Source organism: Caloenas nicobarica, chromosome 7, assembly GCF_036013445.1.
Source record: "Caloenas nicobarica isolate bCalNic1 chromosome 7, bCalNic1.hap1, whole genome shotgun sequence".
Taxonomy (NCBI): Eukaryota; Metazoa; Chordata; class Aves; order Columbiformes; family Columbidae; genus Caloenas; species Caloenas nicobarica.
This window is the reverse complement of record NC_088251.1, coordinates 6489388-6511479: the sequence shown is the minus strand read 5'-3', so window position 1 is coordinate 6511479 and position 22092 is coordinate 6489388. Positions and strand designations below refer to the sequence as shown.

Genomic DNA, 22092 nt, shown 5'->3' with positions numbered 1-22092 from the left:
GAAAAACCATGACATTCAGGCAGCCTAGCAAAGCAACAGCAAAAGCATTAAAAAAAGTAACTCAAAACTGCAAATAATAAGTTGTCTACCTCAATATCAATATCTTTAAATGCTTTGGCTCCCAGTTCAGTCTTCTTAATCTGCTCCAAGCGCTCACGAACAGTCTTCTTTTTGATTTGCTCATGCTCTTGCAGAATACGCTCCTTCTCTCTTTCCTTCGCCTCCTGGCGCAGTCTCTCTTCTTCAGCTTTCCGGACTTTTTGCAATTCTGCTTCACGCTGTTCCAGTTCTTCTTTTTCCCGCTGAATGTTCAAACTTTCAAGGCGCTCTTTTCTTTCCTCTATAGTTTGACGACGTGCAAGAATACGCTGATGCTCCTTCCTTGAATTTTTTAAGAAGGCAGTGACTGCCTGCTGATGCTGTTCTTCCTTCTCTTGCTGAATTTAAATTAAGGATAAGACAACAATGGTTATAGGATCTCTTTAAAGAGGCTTTCAGAAAGCACAGCAGACGCTTTTCAAAGACAACTCAAGGTTAGTTTTACTCTCGAAACTTGCTGACTGTGTGGAACTACAAGTGGAACGGCAAATTTAATCACTCATCCAAGTGGGATAACACGGTAGTATCAACTGACTAGAACCGTGTGCACGTGGAGAAAGCTGTCGGTATCAGACAATATTCTGCAAGACACCTTGGGTATGACATTTTCACACTTCTGTCAAAAAATATTGCACACCTGTATTTAGTGATATTTAAGATTCTAACCGAAAGGGGGGTAGAGGGTCAATCTTGTTTGTCTCTGCAAGTGTTAGCAAAAGTAGCACCACACGTACTGTATTTCACCAAAGCTCTCTTGCTTTTAAAGTTTTGCGTTTTTCCAAACACACTAACATAAGAGAAAAATATCCTAATTGACACAAAACACTATCTGTGAGATGATAAAAAACCTGATGATTGTCTCTCAACAATTTAGGTATAAACACTATATATAAAACCATTTTAATTAAACAATAAAAAGCACTAGACTTCAAACACTGGCATATAGAGTATTTAAGCAGCCTTCTCACTCCCCCACTGTTCTCCTCCAGAGCACCTACACAGTTCTTTGTAGAGATTCACGCTGCACACATTAAGAGGGGTAATTGTGCCTGTTTTAACCACTCCAACAAGCAGCAAAACACTCCAGCCCAATCAGCTCCCTACGCTCCCTCAGTCACGCTGCTCTCAAATGTGAGCTTGCGCGGAGGTATTTTTAGTTATCTGTCACTTCTAGGGCACTCAACAAAAACAGTGAAACATCCATTCTTTGCTGCAGATCTGCAGGCACTTAAAGATAAGTGGAGGTGCCAGAAACCCAAAAATGAAAAGCTTCAGATAAATTTAACAGATTTGTGAATTATGACAAATTTAACAGAAATTAAGCTTTTAAGCACATGAAAAAAGTGAGAAGCTTTGATCTGAGTAGTGAAGAAAAAATGGTATCAACTTGTTCTATAGGTCCTCTAACCACACAGATTGGTATTAAGCTTCCTACTGTACTCTAATTCTACAAGTGTAATTACTACCATTTATGTCTTATTCACCTAATTGTACTAACACATCAAGTATAAAACTGTCACTTCTACCTATGAGCACAGTTTTTTCTTTCAAAACAATAAATCAATAATAACAACTTTTTAGAGTAAAACCTACATGGAACTATTTTGATCTTAAACACTATAAAACAGCTAATGCATGTTCAAGCTAGCATAAGTAAGCTACCATTAGGTGTCATGATACAGTCCTACTTTGTGTGTTTATATTTTAAGCATATTACTTAATATTTCAACCCAGATAAAGAGTCTACATGGATATCTTGCTATCAACTTTTTTTTCCATAAGCAAAAATTATTTGATATGTTCACTATGAAATCCTTCTTTCAGAAACATACAGCAAAAGAAAAAATTATCACTGCTCTTTTAAGAGAAGTGAAGGTTTAACTTGCCACAACTAAAGCACGCTGGAAATGCGAGAGTGATTTACGCCTTGCTCCAAAGGGCTCTGGAGAACCTGAAATGTGAGCTCATCGGGGAGTTCAACCTTGAAGCCAACAGCACCAGCGAGGAGGATGGGGAGGGACAAGGACGGGTCAGTTCTTGAGCTGTGGGATCTCTGTTTGTGTTTTTAGATTCCACTGTGAAGTTACATTCCAGGTTCTTCACAACGGCAGTTTCTCCAGGAAGAATAAAGGAAGCAGGCTATTGGATTTTCAAAAATGCACGCATAATTTGAAACAAATCCTAGCTCTCTGGGCCCACCTATGGGCGAGCTATTACTAGGTATATCCCAAACCTGATACATGCCAGACCGGCAATTTAAACTCAGGCCTCTGGTGTACATTTTGACATGACTTTAGTCAAGACATAACAGTAACTAGTTGGGTGCGTTAAGAACAGCACAAAGAGCTGACTACCACCAACTTAATCCACAAGTATATAAATGCAGCCCACCATTACTGTCAAATTATATCAGAGATCATTGTCACAATGCTCTGAAAAACAGAGCAACACATTTCTGAAAATAAATAAATGTTCAAAAGCATCAATCTGTACTCAAATCCTTGCAATGTCATGTTAATCATTAGATAGCTCAACACCTCTCCTATGTCAAGGAAAGGTAAACCAAGTAACTCCTTAGTGTATATGACCTCACAACTTCAAAACAAGCTCGTCCTGCTAAACCAGAAAATATAGATCTATTAGAACAGGTGAGTATGTAACAGATGCAGAAGGACACTTTGTCATTAATAAATACATTAATGCTACACTACATTTGTATGTATTAACACCTCAAGGATCAACTATTTGTTCTGCAGTAACACTATTGATTACCACTGCACTGAAAACAGATTACTGGACAGAATGGTTGATCAGACAAACAAAAAATAACAAAAGGCTGCATAACAGCAACAAATAATCATCCCACAATGCACCTGGGGGGATGTCAGAATTTGTCAACATTTTCAGAAGACTTAAAATGACTACTCACCAGTAAGTGAGGAGGCTTAATGACTGCAAGAGCCTTAGCCAGAGCTGAGGACATAGCAGTCAACTGATTTCTAATTTGCTCAGAAGGCATGCTTTGGAGTTGAGGGCCCAGCGGAGCATCTTCTCTAGTACAGTAATTCAAATCTGAGCCAAAACTCAGCGTCCGGCTGGTATGATCAAGGCGAACCTTTGGGGAAAAAAACAGGAAGAAAAAGGATTGTATTATTTACTAAGCAATTTCTCTGTTGCTCTGCCTATGACCAATATGAGTCAACAGAAGCTCTAAGCAGAAATTACTCTTTAAAAAAAAACAGCTATACCAAAGTATGAGAAATGCCAAATCAGTAGAAGAAAAATAGAACCATGAATAAAAGTTTGTTTAGTTTTCATGGTTTATTTAAAAAAAAAAAAAATCACTAGAAGACGCTGAACTTTCAATGACTCCATGAAATGAGTGCTGCTAGAGAAATCATTCTTTCCTCTTCCTCCACATTAGGAATATGCGAAATGAGAACCCTGACTTTGATGCAAGTTCAACGCATCTAATACATAAGTAAAGTTGTGTGTTAACCTAAATGAATTAACTCAGCTTTATCTAAAAACCTAAATGGATTATTACTGAGCAACCTCAACAGCTTAAACATTTAATTACGGGCTGTCATTAATTCCATACAGACATCTTTACCAACAATGGAGAAACATCCCAGCCATTGGTGCACCTCTCAGACCTTGGTATTTTACTTCAATCACTTGGTTAGACAAAAGCCAACATCAGTGACTGCTAGCTCTTTAACGTGCACAACTAATTCAGCATACTCAGAAATTTGCATCCCTGTTTGTTAGACTTGCTTCAGAATATTCTAGACTAAATGACTGGGACTCACAGGGCAAGTTTCAGGAAATTTCATTTCAACTTTTACTTCTACTGCACTTAAATTAATGCTTGTTGACCTAAATCAGAAATACACAACAGAATGTCAATAATTGGCAGTTCTTAATATATTATCACTCACATCTTTTACCCTAGTTTATCTCCATCCATCAGAATCAATTGTCTTTCTTGGCTTCAATGTCAAACCGTTAGTTTTCATCTAACGTAATCCATGAATCCACAAATCACAGAAGTCTTTTTACAGCACTTACTTGTAAGTCACAATGTCTGGCTGCATCAACAATACAACGTTCGAGCTGGAAAGCATCAACAAAAGGAACCAGGGTACACAGACGAGAAAATTCAATGCTTTGATAAATCTGGGCCACCTGTATGTGAGAGCAGAAACATTAGGTACTTTTCCTCATTAAAAAGAGATCAGAAATAAAAGCTGTTGTATGGGCAATAAAGCTAACTTACTAAATCATCAATAAGTGAATGTATGCGTATTAATACAACTGCAAATACTCTTTCAGGATTTTCTTTTTGTATTGTGTTCAAACTTGAACTAAGATAAAATGCCATTCCTGAATGGCTGCTTTGTACGAAGGAGACTGGCAGCAGTAACTACATACAGCTATGCTGCTAATTAGCCTTCAGCTATTTTTTAGCACATCAGAAATAACACTGCTCGTCACTTGTAATGAAAGCAGGTCAATGAAATGTGCATTTTATAAAACACCTAAACACACACACAAAAAACATCCCACCCAAACCTTACTCCAAAGAGTTTTAAGAAACAATGAATTACCTTAAATAAGACAACACGGATCCGTAATGAAGAAAATCTAAGCAAGACATTATGTCACTGCGTGCAGCCACTATTAAGTATAGATACTACGGTTGTACCTAAAATCATATACAAACCTGAAGATACAGGTTATATACTGCAAAAAATGATTTCAAAAATCACAGTGGTCTTCTATCTGACAGATAAAAATTACTGCAACATAAAAGCTTCCAATTTAACATTCTTCCAAAGCATTTTCTAATTTATGTATACCTAGGAACATACATTTTCTTTATTCATACCTGCTGCAGAAGGCGAAGAATGGTGTTGTTTTGCAGGTGTGGAACATACAGCTGCAGTTCAGGTTCCTTTTCAGCCTGGTCCTTCACCCAGTTCAGAACCTACCAAAATTCTGAAAAGTTACTCTGTCTGCATCAACCCTTAAAAACGTCAACATTAAAGTACAAAGCACAGTTCTTAAATACTTCTGGTTTACAGCTCAGGAAACAACAGCACTTCTGCCCAGATACTACACAGTTTTCCTGAAGTGTACCTTTTGATCAGAACATTTATAATGGATAGCTAACATTTTTGTATGAAGGCGACTGACAGTGCTGGCAACATTTACCACACTGCTAATTTACCTTCAAGTTCTTTTTAGCACCTCAAATATCTTTATTCCCACTATCAAAGAAAAAGAACATGATGTGCTTCGTCAGTCGCAGAATTAATATGAACTTAATCAACAGCACTCACATTATTTTAACTCCCAATACTAAACATTTTAATAGTAAAAACAGTCATTGGCATATTTTTCCACTTGCATATATATGCACGTGTGTGTGCACACTTTTCTCATTCCTACATTTTTAAACAAAATTAAAGTCAGTACAATCTCCACCCACAAGACCTTCTGATACAATCCCAAAACTCTCCACCTTTATAGAGGCCCCCTGAATAGCACCTGAGAGACCCGAGTTAATTTTTATTCTATTCCAATAATCGGGTGTGCTATGTGTATCAGATGTTACATACGTATCATCGTAATGGAATTTGACCAAGTAAATCCAACTATTGGAAATTCCGGCAACAGAAAAAAGCTAGCTGGTATTTACCACAAACCAATATTCAAATAATAGACTATAAATCAATTACTATATACACAGAGCTACGACACTTACCTTGCTGACACGGCTACATAACTTGAGTGGGTGAAAGTCCACTTCAAGCCAATTGTAAAGTTCTTTCACTTCTGGAACAACATATTGCACTACGTTGAACCTCACCTACAGTCAACAAAAAAAACCCCAAAGATTTCAAGATAAATACAATATTAACAAATAGTTATGCTTTAAGAATTTTATATTGAAGAAGTCAAATAGGCACCACATGTACCTTTTAATACAGAAGACTAGTTATTTTTTATTACAGCATTCTTAATTGCAGTGACAATAACTCCACCTACACCACTTAGCTGTTTGCATTTATAAAAACGGAAAAGTAGACAAAAATATAGAAAAAAGATAAACACTTAGACTAGAGTACCACCTTCAATTTTAATATTAGCCACTTCTAAGACACAAGTCCTGCTACATAGATGTACGCCCACAATCAAACTAAAACAACACATCTCAGTTTGTGAGTAAACTTCTGAAGTTTTGAATTGTGGGCTTAAGGCAAACTGGAAAGATATCAGAAGAATAATTAATGCGAATTGTAAAATGGACCTTGAATTTAAGTTTTAGGCATACATGACTGTAAGAAATACAGACATCCTCAGAAAATACCTAACTATGATGGAATGCCTAATTTTTTATGAGTATCTGGGAAGGTCTGAAAAATAAATCTAGCCTCCCTTCAAATTAAACCCATGAAAGTTTTCATAATCACTTAGGTCCTCACAGTCTGCCATTTGATATTTGAAATATGTTTAAAACAGAAAAATAAATACTTGGTTCAGTTAATTATATTGCACCTTGGAGCAGGGAAAAAAGCAAAGTTCTTGTTCACAACCCCTTTCAAGCCCCTCAGTTTCAAAACAGCATTTGTTGCTCGGGTGACATAAAGGACAATATTGAATCTCACTCTTCAGTGCACGCAGGCATTCACACCTCCCGTTACTGCTGCCGTTTCCAAACAGTCCTTCCTGTGAATCTGAAATTTTAATGCTAAGCCGTAAAGTCATAAAATTGACCATAAAGCTGTTTTAATTTTTAAATTGCTGTCCCATAACTAAGCACAGTGCTCTAGAAGGAAAACAGTCCAAAAAGAGGGTTCAGTGTTTGAAAGCTGCTCCTCTGAACATCACTACCTACCATATCATTAATGAGACTGGCACGAGTTGGTGGAGCCTGCAGACCCAACAGCGTTGCCAGACGTCGCTGTTTCTCAACAATGATGCCATCCATGTCCAGAAGACGAGCAATATCAGTTCTCTCAGGAGTTATAGGAATTGACAGAGTGGCCAGAAGGACTCGAGTAGACATCCTGTTGACAAAGGATAATCCCAAAAGATGAACTGCAAGAGAACACTAATTAATTCCTTTTCATGTATGTGACAATTCAAGAGTAGGAATGAGTAGCATTCATGGTGCAAAAGCATGTAAAAATGCCAGCAATAACAGAAAAGACACCAACTGCACAAGAAGAGGACCAAATGCAGCATTCTTCTGTAACCAGGGGAAAGATTTTTGATAACATCTTTTCATTACTTACATATGCGTGCATATACGTATGTATATATACACAGAAATTACAAAGAAATTTAAGCCACCTCTGTAAATGTCAAAATACTATAAAATGAAAACAGCAGAGAGCAGCACCTTTAAGAAAATTATTTTAGCTGCAAATCCATACCAGTCATTTTGACTGCACTGATTTTTAAAATTTACTGTTCAAGTCAGATGTATCTTTTGATGAAACAATACAAATGACACTAAATATTTAAATACTGACCATAGAACACGGATGAAAAGGAATATATGTAAGAATTTCCATAGAGTATTTCTTTCCACCAGATTCTGATTCTATAAAGGCCTGGCCATGAACTCTGGAGGTTAATGCACTCAATGACTCTGTGTGTCTCAAAAGCCCTGCCAATATCAAACTTATTATCAAAAAAATAAAGGCAATTTGGGTATACAGACTTTAATATATTAAGGAAAAGTTTATACTGGTTATAATGAAATCTTGTGAAGTAAATACCACCACTCAGACAAGAATAAGGAAAACACAGATGCTTATTAACTTGTTTAGCTTCCCAGTCACTAACAAAGGAGGAAGCTTAACTAAGGTGATCCCGATGTTTACATTATTTACACTGTACTTGTGTAAAATACCCTTCCTGCTCTGGGTTTCTTTTGAGGTAGTTAGTACTGGCTGCCTGAAGCAGAGCTGCTCATAGCCATATATGTCATCTGCTTATTTTTGGGTACAATTCAGTTTATTTTTGTAGCTACAGGTTGAAAAAAAGAATCTAAGATCACATTAAATATCATTCCCCACCTCTGCATCTCCTCTTGTGTGAGATTCTTCCGCATTTCTCTTGATAAGTGATAAAGCCGGTGAAGTGTGGATGCATGAAAAAGAGCGTTTCCTGATTTCCAGAAGACAGTTGAGACTTTGTGATAGTAATTTGCCATCAGTTGTGGTTTGGGTGGTTTCTTAGACAGTGCAAATAGACCATGAATATCCTCCACTGCTTTGAAAGCTTCCTAAAAAAAAAACCCAAATACACTAATTTTAGAAAGTTTTTTGCAATCCTAAGAAAGAGAAAACTATACATCCACTAAAGGTTATAAAGACTGTAATATAATTACTACCACAGAAAGCTGTGATCTTCAGTTTCACCAGCTACATAAAATGAAATACTTCTTTCCTAATAATGGAATTATTTGGATATACTGCAAATCCATTAACTATCTGCTTAGAATTTCATAGTTAACAATTAGTTAGTGTAATTTTTTAAAAACTGGTTTCTCTCAGATTTAAGCTACAAACCAAGCAGGAAAGAGTAAGCCAAATCAGAGTAACAAAAATTCTACTATTTTACCATTACACCAATTCTACTATTTACTGATTTTACTATTCTTCATTATTTTTGTGATCAAAAATGGGTACAGTTTCCCTAAAAATACATATAACCTTACATACTCAAAAAGGAAACAACAGAGAACATTCTCCAAATTCACAAAACCAAAAAATTACAACCTTGGCTTTTTTAAGGAATTAGACATGAGAAAGGTTGGAGAAGCAAAGTACCTCTTTGAAAAAATTGCTTTGAGAGTGCCCTCACTGGCTGGACAACCAGCAGTGCTGGGGCCCTGGGCTTCAATGTTGACCAACCACTGCCCAGTGATCTTGTTCACGAGAATATGATACGGCAGGGGGGAAGGTGTCATCACCAACTTCTCATTTTCGCAACTCAGAACAACTTCAGCCACTTCAGCACTAACTTCTACCAGCAGAAGCTTGGTTTGAAATGCTACGTGAAACCAGCAATCCCAGGAACAACAGCCTAAGTATTCAATATCTGTATTATCCGCAGATATTAAAACTTCTTTCGCTGTTATCCTGCCTTTACCTTGGAGAATATACGACAAAACACGATCTGCATGGACAGATTCTGGAAGGCTGAAAACTACAGTGCTTAGTGGCTGACATGCCAGAAGGCTGTGCTGCCATCCAGCGAGATCTGGACAGGCTGGAGAGTTGGGCGGGGAAAAATTTAATGAAATATAACAAGGGCAAGTGTAAAGTCTTGCACCTGGGCAGGAACAATCCCAGGTTCCAGTATAAGTTGGGGAACGACCTGTTAGAGAGCAGTGTAGGGGAAAGGGACCTGGGAGTCCTGGTGGACAGCAGGATGACCATGAGCCAGCACTGGGCCCTTGTGGCCAAGAAGGCCAATGGCATCCTGGGGTGTATTAGAAGGGGGGTGGTTAGTAGGTCGAGAGAGGTTCTCCTTCCCCTCTACTCTGCCCTGGTGAGACCACATCTGGAATATTGTGTCCAGTTCTGGGCCCCTCAGTTCAAGGACAGGGAACTGCTGGAGAGAGTCCAGCGCAGAGCAATGAAGACGATGAAGGGAGTGCAGCATCTCCCACGTGAGGAAAGGCTGAGGGAGCTGGGTCTCTTTAGCTTGGAGAAGAGGAGACTGAGGGGTGACCTCATTAATGTTTATAAATACGTAAAGGGTAAGTGTCAGGAGGATGGAGCCAGGCTCTTCTTGGTGACAACCAATGACAGGACATGGGGCAATGGGTACAAACTGGAACACAGGAGGTTCCATTTATATTTGAGAAGAAACTTCTTCACGGTGAGGGTGACAGAGCCTGGACCAGGCTGCCCAGGGAGGTTGTGGAGTCTCCTTCTCTGGAGACATTCAAAACATGCCTGGACACCTTCCTGTGTAACCTCACCTGGGTGCTCCTGCTCTGGTGGGGGGATTGGACTGGATGATCTTTCAAGGTCCCTTCCAATCCCTGACATTCTGTGATTCCAGGCGCCTGCTGCCTACCTGCCAGAGCTCCATGCTGATAGCGCTGTCGAGCTGCACCAGCCTGGTCTCCAGGTGCATTGACTGACTTTCGGGATTGTTGAGGTTGATAGCTGTGCTTTGGTTGTGATGGCGCTGGATCTGCCCCAAATGCATGCGCAGGTTATCGCAGAGCTTACGGAACTCGGCTTTCCGTGTGTACTGCAGGCAGAACTTAAAAGCTGCAAAAATGAACGATATCAATGAAGAATGCTCACTAAGGGTGACTTCATGGTAGTTCTAAATGGGATTCAAAGATGTAAATCAAGACATTTAAAGAATCTTCATTTACAGTCCAAAGCATACCAACAAGATGCAATCTAACTGCCGCACACAATGAATTAAGTGACAACGCGGAGCACTTCCATCTTGACCTCAAAAAATGAAGATGTTTCCACGTAATTAAGCTTAAGGAGCAAAGGGAGTACTTTGAATCTCTTAAAAATGTTGTAATTTAAGCAGTGATTCTAGCTTTTATTTTGAACTAAGTGCAAACAAAATTGTATGAATGGCATTAATTCACATTTGGGCTTTATAAAATGTGGGAAAAAATTCTCAAGTCATCTAAATATGGTAAAGCTATGACTAGAAATGACACAGAAAAAAATTGCCTGTGATCCCATAGTTCCTTTCAAAAATCTGGTTATGCTTTGCCACTGTTGCTTTTAAAATTCTAAAGCATCTCTACCAGAAACAGGTAAAAAAGGAAGTCTCAACACTGTAGCACAAAGACTTAAACGCACTGAAGCACCTAGAACCCATCTGTCAGTCTTCTTGTACTCGCACAATTTAGATAGAGTTAAAAATCTAACAGACTCATTTTTCAAAAATACAGAGCCTTAAATTATACATACAAAGGAAAACATTCCTCTATCTCTCACCTTTCAGATTAACATGTAAATATTCATTCTTATCTATTCAATTTTTGTAGAATAATACCAGAAAGAATCAGATTAGACTTTCTCCTATTACCTTCTGCATAATATTTTGCTAAGTTACGTCTGTGTCAAAATCGATAGCATATCATAATTTTACAGTATCCTGTGATGTACACTAGTTTTTGAAGTTAGCTGACATACAATACTATAATGGAACACACATTTGCCATTCTGGGTAATTTTGATCAGTAATTTAGAAAAAATAAAAACACAGCACCAGTAATTCTCATATTCTCAGTATGTCCAGGAAAATACAACATTTTCCTCGCAGGTTCTGTTACGAGAAAAGATCAGTGTCCAGAAACCTCAGTAATTTTAAGAATAGTATGTGTGTACCTACATATGCTGAAGAGATTCTTGTATTTCCACCTCTAAACCAATATCCAAATAGAAATAACCCTTTATTTTGTGGTTTTACAGGATGTAATAAAGAAGTCCTAGATCTCATTGTTTCCATCTTTTCGACTTACCTTGCTGTGCAATATCATGGTACAGGCGTTCCACTCGAGAATTATTTCGTAGAAGATCCAAACACTGTCTATAGGATTCCCACAAAAATTTAACCCAGGGCGTCAAAAGCAGTCGGTCAGTACGATCTTGAGTGTCTTCTCCACTCACAGCACTCAAAAGAACACTACAGTCGGGGCAAGGGGTGAGGAAAAAAAAAAGAGTGGTTTATTCTCCACAATTCTCACCAATTTTTCTTATCAAGATCTAAAATGAGACTGGACAAAACTGAATAGCTAATTGCTGCTGAACAGTCTACTGCTTATTTTCAATTTTTTCCTTTCCTTTCAAGGATGTAGATAAATTTTCCTGCTGTTAAGTTTCAAACTTTGGCCCCTGCATATGTGACTGACATGCACAAGCTCCAGAGATAAGAGACATCAGGAGTTTTTCTATCCTTCACATGAGTAAGCCACAGGAAACTAATTCCAGGATTTTCACCTTCCCTCTTCTACCAGGGAGCTGTGTGCTGTACCTCTGTTAGACTGAAATATCACTGTCTACTCAGACACTTTCCTAGTTGCTGAAACTTCCTTTTTAGCCACCATCAATGTGACAGAGAGCTCACTTCTTGTTGACACAGAAGCAAAAAGTGCCTTACAACCTGCAGACATCAAAAACTAGAGAATTCTTACATTAAAGTATCAAATCCTTTAAAAATTCTAACATGAAAAAGATGCTTAACAATGTAGAAGATACAATAACCTTGCATTTAGTGGCCGTAACAGCATTCCCTCATTCATGAGAATACAAAACTGGACAGGATTCCTGAGACAGTGAGACAAATCCAGTGCTATGGCCCACATGATCCCCTCTGTCAAACAGTCTGCACAGCATGACAAACTTACAAAGAATCATCTTCCCCAAGCCTTCATTTTTAAAATCCTTTTTGAACTATGCTTCTAATATAAACTCTGAACTCTCATAATCCTCTCCTACTGCACTGCTTCCAGTTCTAATTTACTTCCTTGAGTGCTAGTACTACATTCAATATTAAAGGTGACAATTCACCAATGTCTTCTCCAACAGATCACGCAGTGAATCCAGCAAAAAAGTATGAGAACTGTAGAAAACAGGACCTAAAAACACTAAAGAAACTGTGGTTGTTGAGATAAAGAAGTGTGAGTGAAAGGACACATTTTCTAGTCTTCAGTTATATGAAAGAGAGCAAAAAAAAGAGCGGTCAGTCAATCTTCCATGTATATTAGTGGGATTCCCCTGTAACAAAGACTATTTCAGGCATTGGAAGTAACAGGAAGAGCATTGCCGTCCTGGAACGACCACCGCAGGCGGTGGTCGTTTTTTTCTCGTTTTTTGCAAACAACCTCCAAACTTCTACCAGAAAGCCTTGCTGTTAATGTGCAAATCCACAGTCTTCTACTCCATGTCTTTGTGAGCTTTATTTGACTACTATAATGCTATTCCTCAGAGTCGCCTACACAAGACAAAATGTCCTCCACTTCAAGAATTTCTTCCAGTTATTTGTCTTCACTAAATATGACTTCAACTTCTTTCGTTTCTGTGCCAAAATTTTAATTGAAACAATTCCCATTATCTCCTTTTGTCATTACAAATAATCAGTTTCTCAGTGGGCAATGTCTTAGTCGCCTTCCAATTTGACTGCAAACATCCCTTCTGTATCAACAGCTTTACCTTCCCCCAGGTTATATCTCTGGCATTTCTTGAATCTAAAAAATTAAATTACCAAATAAAATTCTAACACAATCAGGTGTCACCTACCCTTTGGCATGCCCATACTGAATGTTACCGTATTTTTAACTCCATGTACTACTTCTTTCTCTCAAAACTCATATTAAAGACCCAAATATTATTATGATCAAGATAACAACACATTAGCAACTCAGTCCTACGTAGGAATGATGAGAAAATACAGTCTGCTCAGATGCGTATCTGCAGAGCTTTAGTACCCAAAATATCTGCTCATCTTTTTAAACCTCTAGAAAAGAAATTATGCTGTCACCCAACACGAAGAGAAAACTGACTTTTCTATTCATCTCAGAGAGGATAATTTTCATGCTTTAAAAACCTCTTTTACTCCAGAATCAATATTCTTACAAAAATCAGTAACAAAGTGTTGCATCTTCAGACCACACTTAGGATGTCTAATCTCAACCCACCTCCTCCGAATTTTACTGTCATTTTTCCTAGAATTCTCCGCTTATGTCTGAAGATCCTTTTGTTATTTCTTTTGGTATCTTCCGAAAGTTTTAATTTGGTATGATGTATGGAAATTGTAATTTATTCCTTACACTTCTTGATTTTTTTAAAGGATATGGACAGATGGCCTCTTCCAAACTCAGCTGGAATGCTTTAAAACATTTCTTCACCCGCATCGTGTCACCCCTCTTCCACAGATATCACCACATATATAGCCGTACTATTGGGGTTAACGCGAGCATTCCCTAAACCAACAGATTCACCTGAAGAATGTAAATATGCAATCAGAGGTAACCTCACTTTGCCTGAAGCAGATTAGGAAGTTCTCCCACAAACCACCCTGACAATAGAATAGTGACTTCTCGCAGAGCTGGACCCTGGTTTCATCCTAACCTGGCACCACTTGTCAGTGAAGGTCTATATACAACCTAAAGCGGGTATATTTACTGACACTTTTTTCCATTCCTTCTACATTCTCATTATCCATCCAATTAATAATAACACTCTTATTTTACTTTTTATGCCCTTTCTTCTGTTATCCCATCAGTTACGCAAACAAGCATAAAGTCACATTTCCTTTTGTTTGTACATACATAATGTGGTCAGAAAGACTGGAGGTTATCACATACAGGAATTAAATTGGTTTAATATAATTAATAGCATTTGTACAGCAACTGATAATGAACCACTTTCAATAATAAACTCTCCAATACCACTACGGATGCAGATATGAGCAGACCCTAGAAAGCGCCGCCCCCACTCCCAGAACCACTCCCACTGCATCTACATTTTCTATTCTTTACTACTTACTTTCTTTACTTGGACTTAGGATTTTATTCAATGGAAAACTCCTGGCTTTTCCCTACTTTAGAACACCACTAGTATTCAATTTCAAATCCACCATTTCTATATCTCAGTTCTCTGAACTGCCATTATCCTTCATGAAAATAAGGATACTTTGCTGTGCATTGGTATATTTTGAAGACAGGCCACCCACCTTTCTGGAGTTTGAATGTTATCTAAGTCTTCTATGTCCAGTACCATCTGCTGGGATTCTTCCTTAGCTGCTTCTGTTTTTTCTTCAGCTAATTTTAAATAAGCCCGAACAACATCCTCCAAAGATTTGATGTTCACCTACATCAAAGGCAGAAAATGGGAAGATGTTTCCACCCACAACAGGCAGCAAATATTTAAAATGTAAATGCTACAGAACCAGGAACACCTAAAAGGCAGATTAATTCTAACTCAAGACCAATCAGTTACTTTTAGATCAGATCAGCTGATATATACCATGCTTGCTACAACTAAAAAAAAAAAAATCAAAAGCCATACCTGCTGGCAAATATTCTTGTACTGGTACAGCCCTTCTTTCGCCAGATGACTCTTGCGGAGATCCACACAGAGTTCCAGGTACTTCAGCATAATCGGCTCGTGGATTTTCTGCCATGTTCGGTGTTTTTTACTTTTCATAACATCGTAGAGAACATCTAGGGCAGGCTGCTTTTTGCCGACCTCAAGGAATTCTGAAAGTAAAATCCAATTAGCAAAAGACTTGCAAACCAGAAGATGTGGTGTTTTTATGCTTAATGCTGTAAGCTTTTAGAATTCAATCCACTCTAACCACAGCTCATCGATGGTTTGATTTAGCTGGCCATACCAAAACTGCTGGCAGATGCATCTGCAGCGGTAGCCTTTCCATAACATAACTGGCAAATGAATGCAGACATCTCCATTAGCAAGAACTTTCAGGATGGCAGAGATGTCTCTCCATCCTTATCATGGCACAACTGAGCACTTCATACATATTAATAAAACATACACATCCAGTTTTAAAGCTAGTTTCATCAAGAAGGACAATGAATACACACCACAAGGCTTGTGGTACAACCCCTACCAGTGCCATTCAACAAGAAGCAAGCCATTCAGTGAATGTGACTTAAAAAAAAGTCCTGCCCTCAAGCCAAGAAAGAAAGAAACTTCACTGGGAAAAGCTATTTGGATTTTTTTTTCAACTTAGAGGAGTCTAGAGATTCAGTTTACAGAACAGTTACACTAAAAGCTGCTACAGTACAACTGAAGGGTCAGACATTTTTAAACCAGCCTTGCTGCTGAAACCAGTGTTGCGTTTATTCCTTCCCTAAGCTGTTACTAACAGGATCTCTCAGCATCACAGCAACTCCCATCTACGACATACTGCACGCTCTGCTCAGTACAAAACATAGCAAATGACCCACAAGCACTGAAGCAGCACTGCCAGCCACTGGCACACACACAGGTCCTACACTAAACATACCCTTAACTGCAGAAAAGCAAGACAAAAGAATGCTGAGAATGGGGAGTAAACAGGTTTAAAAGATAAAGAGAAGTCGAGTCCAGCTAAAAGCAAATGTGTGTACTCTTAAAGGCTGAGGGGTGGCGTCAGTACTTCTCATGAAGCACTCTGGAAAACCCTATATTCCTAAAGAAATAAAGGCAGAAAGGATTAGTAGGGGCCTGCTCCATGTGCTCAGACATCACACAGACCTCCTAAATTTTTGAACCTTAGAATCAAAGCTAAACACGGCTAAAAGATGTATTTTCAAAGTAGCAGTGCTGTTTTAATTTAGGGACTTGGGGCTTAGTTTCTGTAAATAATGAGCTTGCATAAGATGAGCAAGTTACTTTTTATTAAAAAATGTACTGTTACATTTAAAGATAATTAATGTTACAATGTGACAACATTTAGCAGTATTTTTTTTACTCATGAAGGTAATTCTAATTAAGCTATGCTCCATCCAATAATTTACACTGTTATTCTATCTCAGCACTGCTTTTGAGGCAATTACTGCTCAGCTTTACAATTTTTATTTATGAAAATAAACTTGAAAGGCAAGTTTAATCCTGCAACAATGCCAGGCCACTCCAACCAGAGCTCTCAGTGGTCGATAACCAACTGGACAAAGCACAAAATTAATTCATATTGTTTTGAAACTTTTAATTAACTCTGGTCAAGCAAGTTCGTACCAGTAAGTCAAATAATTAAAGCTCATTTAATAGAGACTGCAGTAAAAGCACATGCAAAGCGAACATGAAGCGTTAAAGCCAGCACACATCACCATGCCCTGCAGTAGAAACCGTGTTATAGAAACAAAGGCTCGTAACAGACAAAACCAAAGCCTTAGCCCCTGAATAAGCTGTAAGAGTCACATTTCTTCCATTTTCCTCTGTTATACCACTTAAAATGTTAAAAGGTACCCAAAACAGCAAGTGAAGCTCTAAGAGGACATGAACTAGCTGATACACTTTGACAACTCATCTACTGCTAAACCCAAATCCCAAATTAAACTAAATTTTCAATCTGAGAAAACGTACATCCTTAGAGAGGGTGACAAAGATATCAAGCATTAGCCAATGTCTCTCGCAAACAAACTCAGTATTTGCAACAAAAAAAAGTTCCCAAAAGTTGCATTGGACCGTTGCCTACAAAGCAATGCCAGATACTAACAATAGGTATGTGTTGGCTTTTACCTACATTTATTGTTTATAAGGAAAAAATAGCCTTTCTTACATATCTGCGCATATTTACAATCATTCAAGCTTTTCTTATTTCCAAACATTTTCTATGTATGTTGAGGTCACTGAGAACCTGAAGTATAAAGTGGTCTTAAATGCTCGCTTAAGCCTTACGTATAAAATGCAAACACTGAAACTTTGGAAACTGCACCAAATGTTTCAATTCAAAACGTCAGTTTAAAATCAAACTGCTTCCTGCAACATAGAACCTGCCTCAGATACAACTTCTCACCCTTTCTTATACTTGACCACAAAGAAATTAAGCCTCTGCAGTTTGCAAGACTTGACACTGCTTGTCATGTTTCACATTCAGACTGAATTTGTCTAGAGAATGCTCCCTTCAGTTCCAGTCCCTCAGTTCCTCTCTACTCCTTCAGTTCATCAGAATTCAGTAGACTTGCAGCAATGCAAGAGATCTGAATTTAAAGCTGCTCTTCAATACCAGGAGAACAACAAGAAAACGTCCAATTTAAACAGTTTAAGGTCAATATTCCAGCAAAGTGACTTGCTCACCAAGTAATCACAATTTACCCAAGAATTCAAAAGTTTAATTAAAGTTTATATAGTATGGTACGTGCACCTTTTCCAGTAAAAGGACTGAAATATACAACTTCATCTTTGGAAGCTGATTGAAGTTGATTGTATCTTTCATCTTTTTATCTTTCTGGGACTGATTTTTTGGGTTGGACTAGATGATCTCCAGAGGTCCCTTCCAACCCCAACTGTTCTGTCATTCTGTGGTTTTATAATGAATTTTAGATTACAAATCCTGAGGATGTGCAGTACTTTATTTCACATTTTCTTGTTAAAATACCAAGTACTTGAATTATGTATAGTTCCCAGACTACACAGCCTCTTCAGCTGTCATTTCAAGACCCGTACATCATCTGTAATTTTTGGATGTCTTTAAGTGTCATCCTGCAATCAGCCCTGTGACAATGAAGGGTCTAAATGGTCTTGCTAAGTGCTTAAAATAGGATGGTCCGAGCCATATATTTAGCCTGAAAGGAGAAAGCTGAGAAATATAACCAGTCCAGCTCTGTATGTGTCAGTCAGTGAGAGACAGCTACAGCACAGTCCTCCTTGGTTTCTATTCCAGGGGCGAACTTATAGAAATTCATCCATTACGTGTGCAACATTGAAAGAGTTTTGCATTCTCATTTGCATTCTCACCAGAGTCACGTGAAGGATGGGACTAAATACAAAGCCCACATGAAAAAACAGGGTCCGGAGTGAGACCTGTTTAGAGATCATCCCGGAGCGGGTGCGAGATGCGGGCCGGACACCCCACGCCAAGCCCCGGGCCGGCCGAGAGCCCCTTCCCGCCGGCGGGCACGGCGGCTGCCCCGGGCGCTGGGCCGCAGGCTGAGCCGCCGCGGGGCCCGGGCCGCGCTGCACAACAGGCCGCCGCGACCCCCAGAGCCCGCCCAGCGCCTCCGCCCGCGGGCGGCCGGGGGCCCCGCCGGGGCCGGGAAGGCGGAGCCGGGCCGGGCCCTCTCCCCGCGGCCGCCCGGGCCTCGCCTCCGCCATGCGGCGCGGCGCACGCCGCCAGGCCCCGGCCCTTTCCCCGCGACAAGGCGGCGCCGCGCCGCTCCCGGGCGGCCTCTCCTCAGCGGCAGGGAGGCGCCGGCCGAGGCCCCGCGCACCGAGGGGCCGGCAGAGGGGCTGTGGGGACGGGCACGGCCCGGCGTGGCAGGCGGGAGAGCAGCAGCGCACGCCGCTCGCCACGGCGGGGGGGTGGGGCGGAAGGCGAACCGGCGGTGAGGGGGAGGTGGGCGGCCCGCACTGACCGTTCGCCCGCTTCAGGGCGTTCTCGGGCCGCTGGAAGTACACCGGCATGATGGCGGCGGCCTCTCCTCACAGGGCGGCGGCGGCTCCGTGCTCCAGCCAGGCAGCCTGCGAGGCCGGAAAGAGAGGGCGGCCCGTCACCCGCGCGCGCTGACGTCGCCGGAAGCGGAAACCCCTCCCGGCGCGCGGGCGGGGCGGCTGGTGGCGGCGGGGACTGGGAAGCCATGGGGAGGCGGCTACGGGAGCGCGGGGCCGGGCTGGGTCGGGAGGCCTCGGCGGGTAATGTCCGTCTTAGCCCGGAGCCCGTCCGAGCGGGAGGCGCGAAGGCTGGCGGCCCGAGCCCCGGGGCGCTGCGTGAGCCGGGTTGTGGTGGAGTTACCATCCCTGAAAATGTTTAAAAGGCGTTTAGACGAGGTTCTTAGGGATGCCACCAAGATGAGGGAGTGGAGCATCTTCCTTATGAGGAAGGGCTGAGGGAGCTGGGGCTCTTTAGCTTGGAGGAGACTGAGGGGTGACCTGATTAATGTTTATAAATATGTAAAGGGTGAGTGTCAGGAGGATGGAGCCAGGCTCTTCTCGGTGACAACCAATGATAGGACAGCGGGCAGCGGGTACAAACTGGAACACAGGAGGTTCCATTTATATTTGAGAAGAAACTTCTTCACGGTGAGGGTGACAGAGCCTGGACCAGGCTGCCCAGGGAGGTTGTGGAGTCTCCTTCTCTGGAGACATTCGAACCCGCCTGGACACTGGGTGTTCCTGCTCTGGTGGGGGGATTGGACTGGATGATCTTTTGAGGTCTCTTCCAATCCCTGACATTCTGGGATTCTGTGACGTGGATTAGTGCTCGAGTTAGGTTATGGTTGCACTTGATGATCCTAAGGGTCTCTTCTAACCGAAACGATTCTATGAAGCTGTTTGGATAACTCAGCCTTAAGATTTTGAATCAGCTAAATTAAATGCAGAACACTTTGCCAAAGAAGTCATCGTGTATGCTGAGGCTTTGCTCTTCACAACTTGTTCAGCCGGTTCAGAAATGGTGCTGTGAGGCAGTTAAGAACTTGAGAGCAAGGCCATTCTGTTTGCACATAGTCATCAGCTGCAGATTTCGTTCTTAATCTTAAAAATTTGGGCAAGTATTTCAGAGGAACTCAGCTCTTAAGAGCAATAGTAATAGCAATATTCGTATGAGTGTGCATGTGATAACTACTAGTGCCAGCGTGTATTTTTCAAAACCAATGATAGGACAAGTTCTGTTGGCATACAGGGAGACAATGGAAGCCCTATAAAAGTGTGTGAATTACTCACAAAAGTCTGTAACAGCAGCAACAAAAGCAGTAGAAAAGCAGCAAGTGCATGCGTGACTAATGGGATATTTTAGGTGAGTAAACAGCAGGGCACTGCATCTCCGTCTGCTGAACACCGTCTGATTTTTCAGACTTTCAGCAGAAACACGAAGCTCTGCAGCAAGATTATTGATCACGTCATGACTAGTGATGATCCTCTGTAGAGCCAGCTGTCTTGGACTGGATTCTTAAGTATATTATGATTTTTCAAAAAATATGTAGGTAGATGGAGAGGAAGTTTGTTTGGGATGACTAAAGACAGCCTGTTCTTGTCTTTCGAATTTCTGTTTTAGCACATTTTGTTCTGTATATGTGGTATTTGGTTTCTTTTTGCATGCTGTTCACATTAACCATCTTGCATGGTGACCGGGAGGTTTCATACCTATTATAAAACACATTTAAAAATGAACTTTTAAAGTTGGTTTGCAATCACAGATTATTGCTAAACAGAAAAATAGTTTAAGAACAAAAAAGACACAGACACTGTATGGAAGCTTTAGCACCAACAGTGTATGCATGTAACACTGATCCACTTCCACTGTATTGCATGAGCTTCCATTCTAGAGTGAAAAAAAAAAGGCAAATGTTTTCTTCCTAGCTCTCTTCACCTGGGAGTTTCTCTGTGTCCTTGTGTCCTTGGTACCTCTCTGAGGTCCGGTGACCGGTATTGTACACAGTGTTTTCCATCCAGCTACACTATTGATTTACACAACAGTATTTTAGTATGGCCTGCACTCTGAACTGTCTCTGGCAGCCTGGCTGTTTCTGTTTCAAAGTGTGGTTATGCATTCAGTAGAGTCCTCATTAAGCTATTTATAGTGCTGAACAAGTCCTTTTCTTGTCTTCATAAAATTAAAGTCTGTCAGATGAGTCACAGAGGTGCACCAGGTGTGGTGGCAGCTCCGCAGCATCCATCAGCCGCCTGTGCCCATGTCTCAAGCCAGAATTTATCTTAAAGCTTTGCAGCCTTCTCTGGGGACATCCGTGCCCTGGCTGGGGACCGTGGGTGTGCTGCTGCTGGACATAGCTGCTTTATAGCAGCATTTGCTATTCCAGAGCCTATTCCACTTCTCTGAATCTCTCAGAAGTTCCTAAAGCCCTCGAGGCTTGAATCGGACAATTTCGTGCCAGGAGCAGGTTTTATGATCTGACTCCTAATGTCTCTTTGTACACAGCGGCTAAGTATATTTAATGTATTTGCTTTAAGTTTATACCTTTATGAAAATAATATGCTAGACCGCCCCTAGTGTATTCTCCACCCATCCTTGTCAGGCCTGACCTCTCTCCCAGGACTGCACATTTTCTTCAGCAGCTTCCGATGCTCCTGCAGATACCCCATTTATTCTGGAAGTTTCTCCTTCCTAATCTGTTTCTTCCTAATTAGCGGCTGTTCTGTGTCATTAGCGGAGTTTGTGCACTATGGCTCCCATATGTGGTATTCGGGTACCATTGTTCATCCAAACTTGAAAATGAGATCTTTTAATTTTCAAATAAATGCATTGATATGTGGAGTTACTCAGGAATAGCTGTTGTGCTTTATGAGTATTTCCTTCCTGCCA

At 40.6% G+C, this 22092-nt stretch overlaps 1 protein-coding gene and 1 non-coding gene across 2 annotated transcripts in view; both read right to left on the bottom strand.

Moving 5' to 3' along the window:
• Window positions 1-19333, bottom strand: part of EIF3A (eukaryotic translation initiation factor 3 subunit A) — a 34775-nt gene extending 15442 nt beyond the window's left edge. Inside the window, exons 1-12 of the mRNA XM_065638615.1 lie at window positions 19190-19333; window positions 15180-15370; window positions 14845-14981; window positions 11633-11796; window positions 10207-10406; window positions 8193-8401; window positions 7004-7175; window positions 5870-5974; window positions 4991-5089; window positions 4171-4287; window positions 3029-3214; window positions 90-437 (exon numbers count right to left, since the gene is read on the bottom strand). Coding sequence (XP_065494687.1) covers window positions 90-437; window positions 3029-3214; window positions 4171-4287; window positions 4991-5089; window positions 5870-5974; window positions 7004-7175; window positions 8193-8401; window positions 10207-10406; window positions 11633-11796; window positions 14845-14981; window positions 15180-15370; window positions 19190-19238 — 1977 coding nt within the window. The 5' untranslated portion in view covers window positions 19239-19333. The remainder of the gene's footprint in view (window positions 1-89; window positions 438-3028; window positions 3215-4170; window positions 4288-4990; window positions 5090-5869; window positions 5975-7003; window positions 7176-8192; window positions 8402-10206; window positions 10407-11632; window positions 11797-14844; window positions 14982-15179; window positions 15371-19189) is intronic.
• On the bottom strand, window positions 4497-4628 carry LOC135991217 (small nucleolar RNA SNORA19). Its single transcript, XR_010606500.1, has one exon. It is a non-coding gene; the product is annotated as a small nucleolar RNA SNORA19 (small nucleolar RNA).
• Window positions 19334-22092: the final 2759 nt, after the last annotated feature.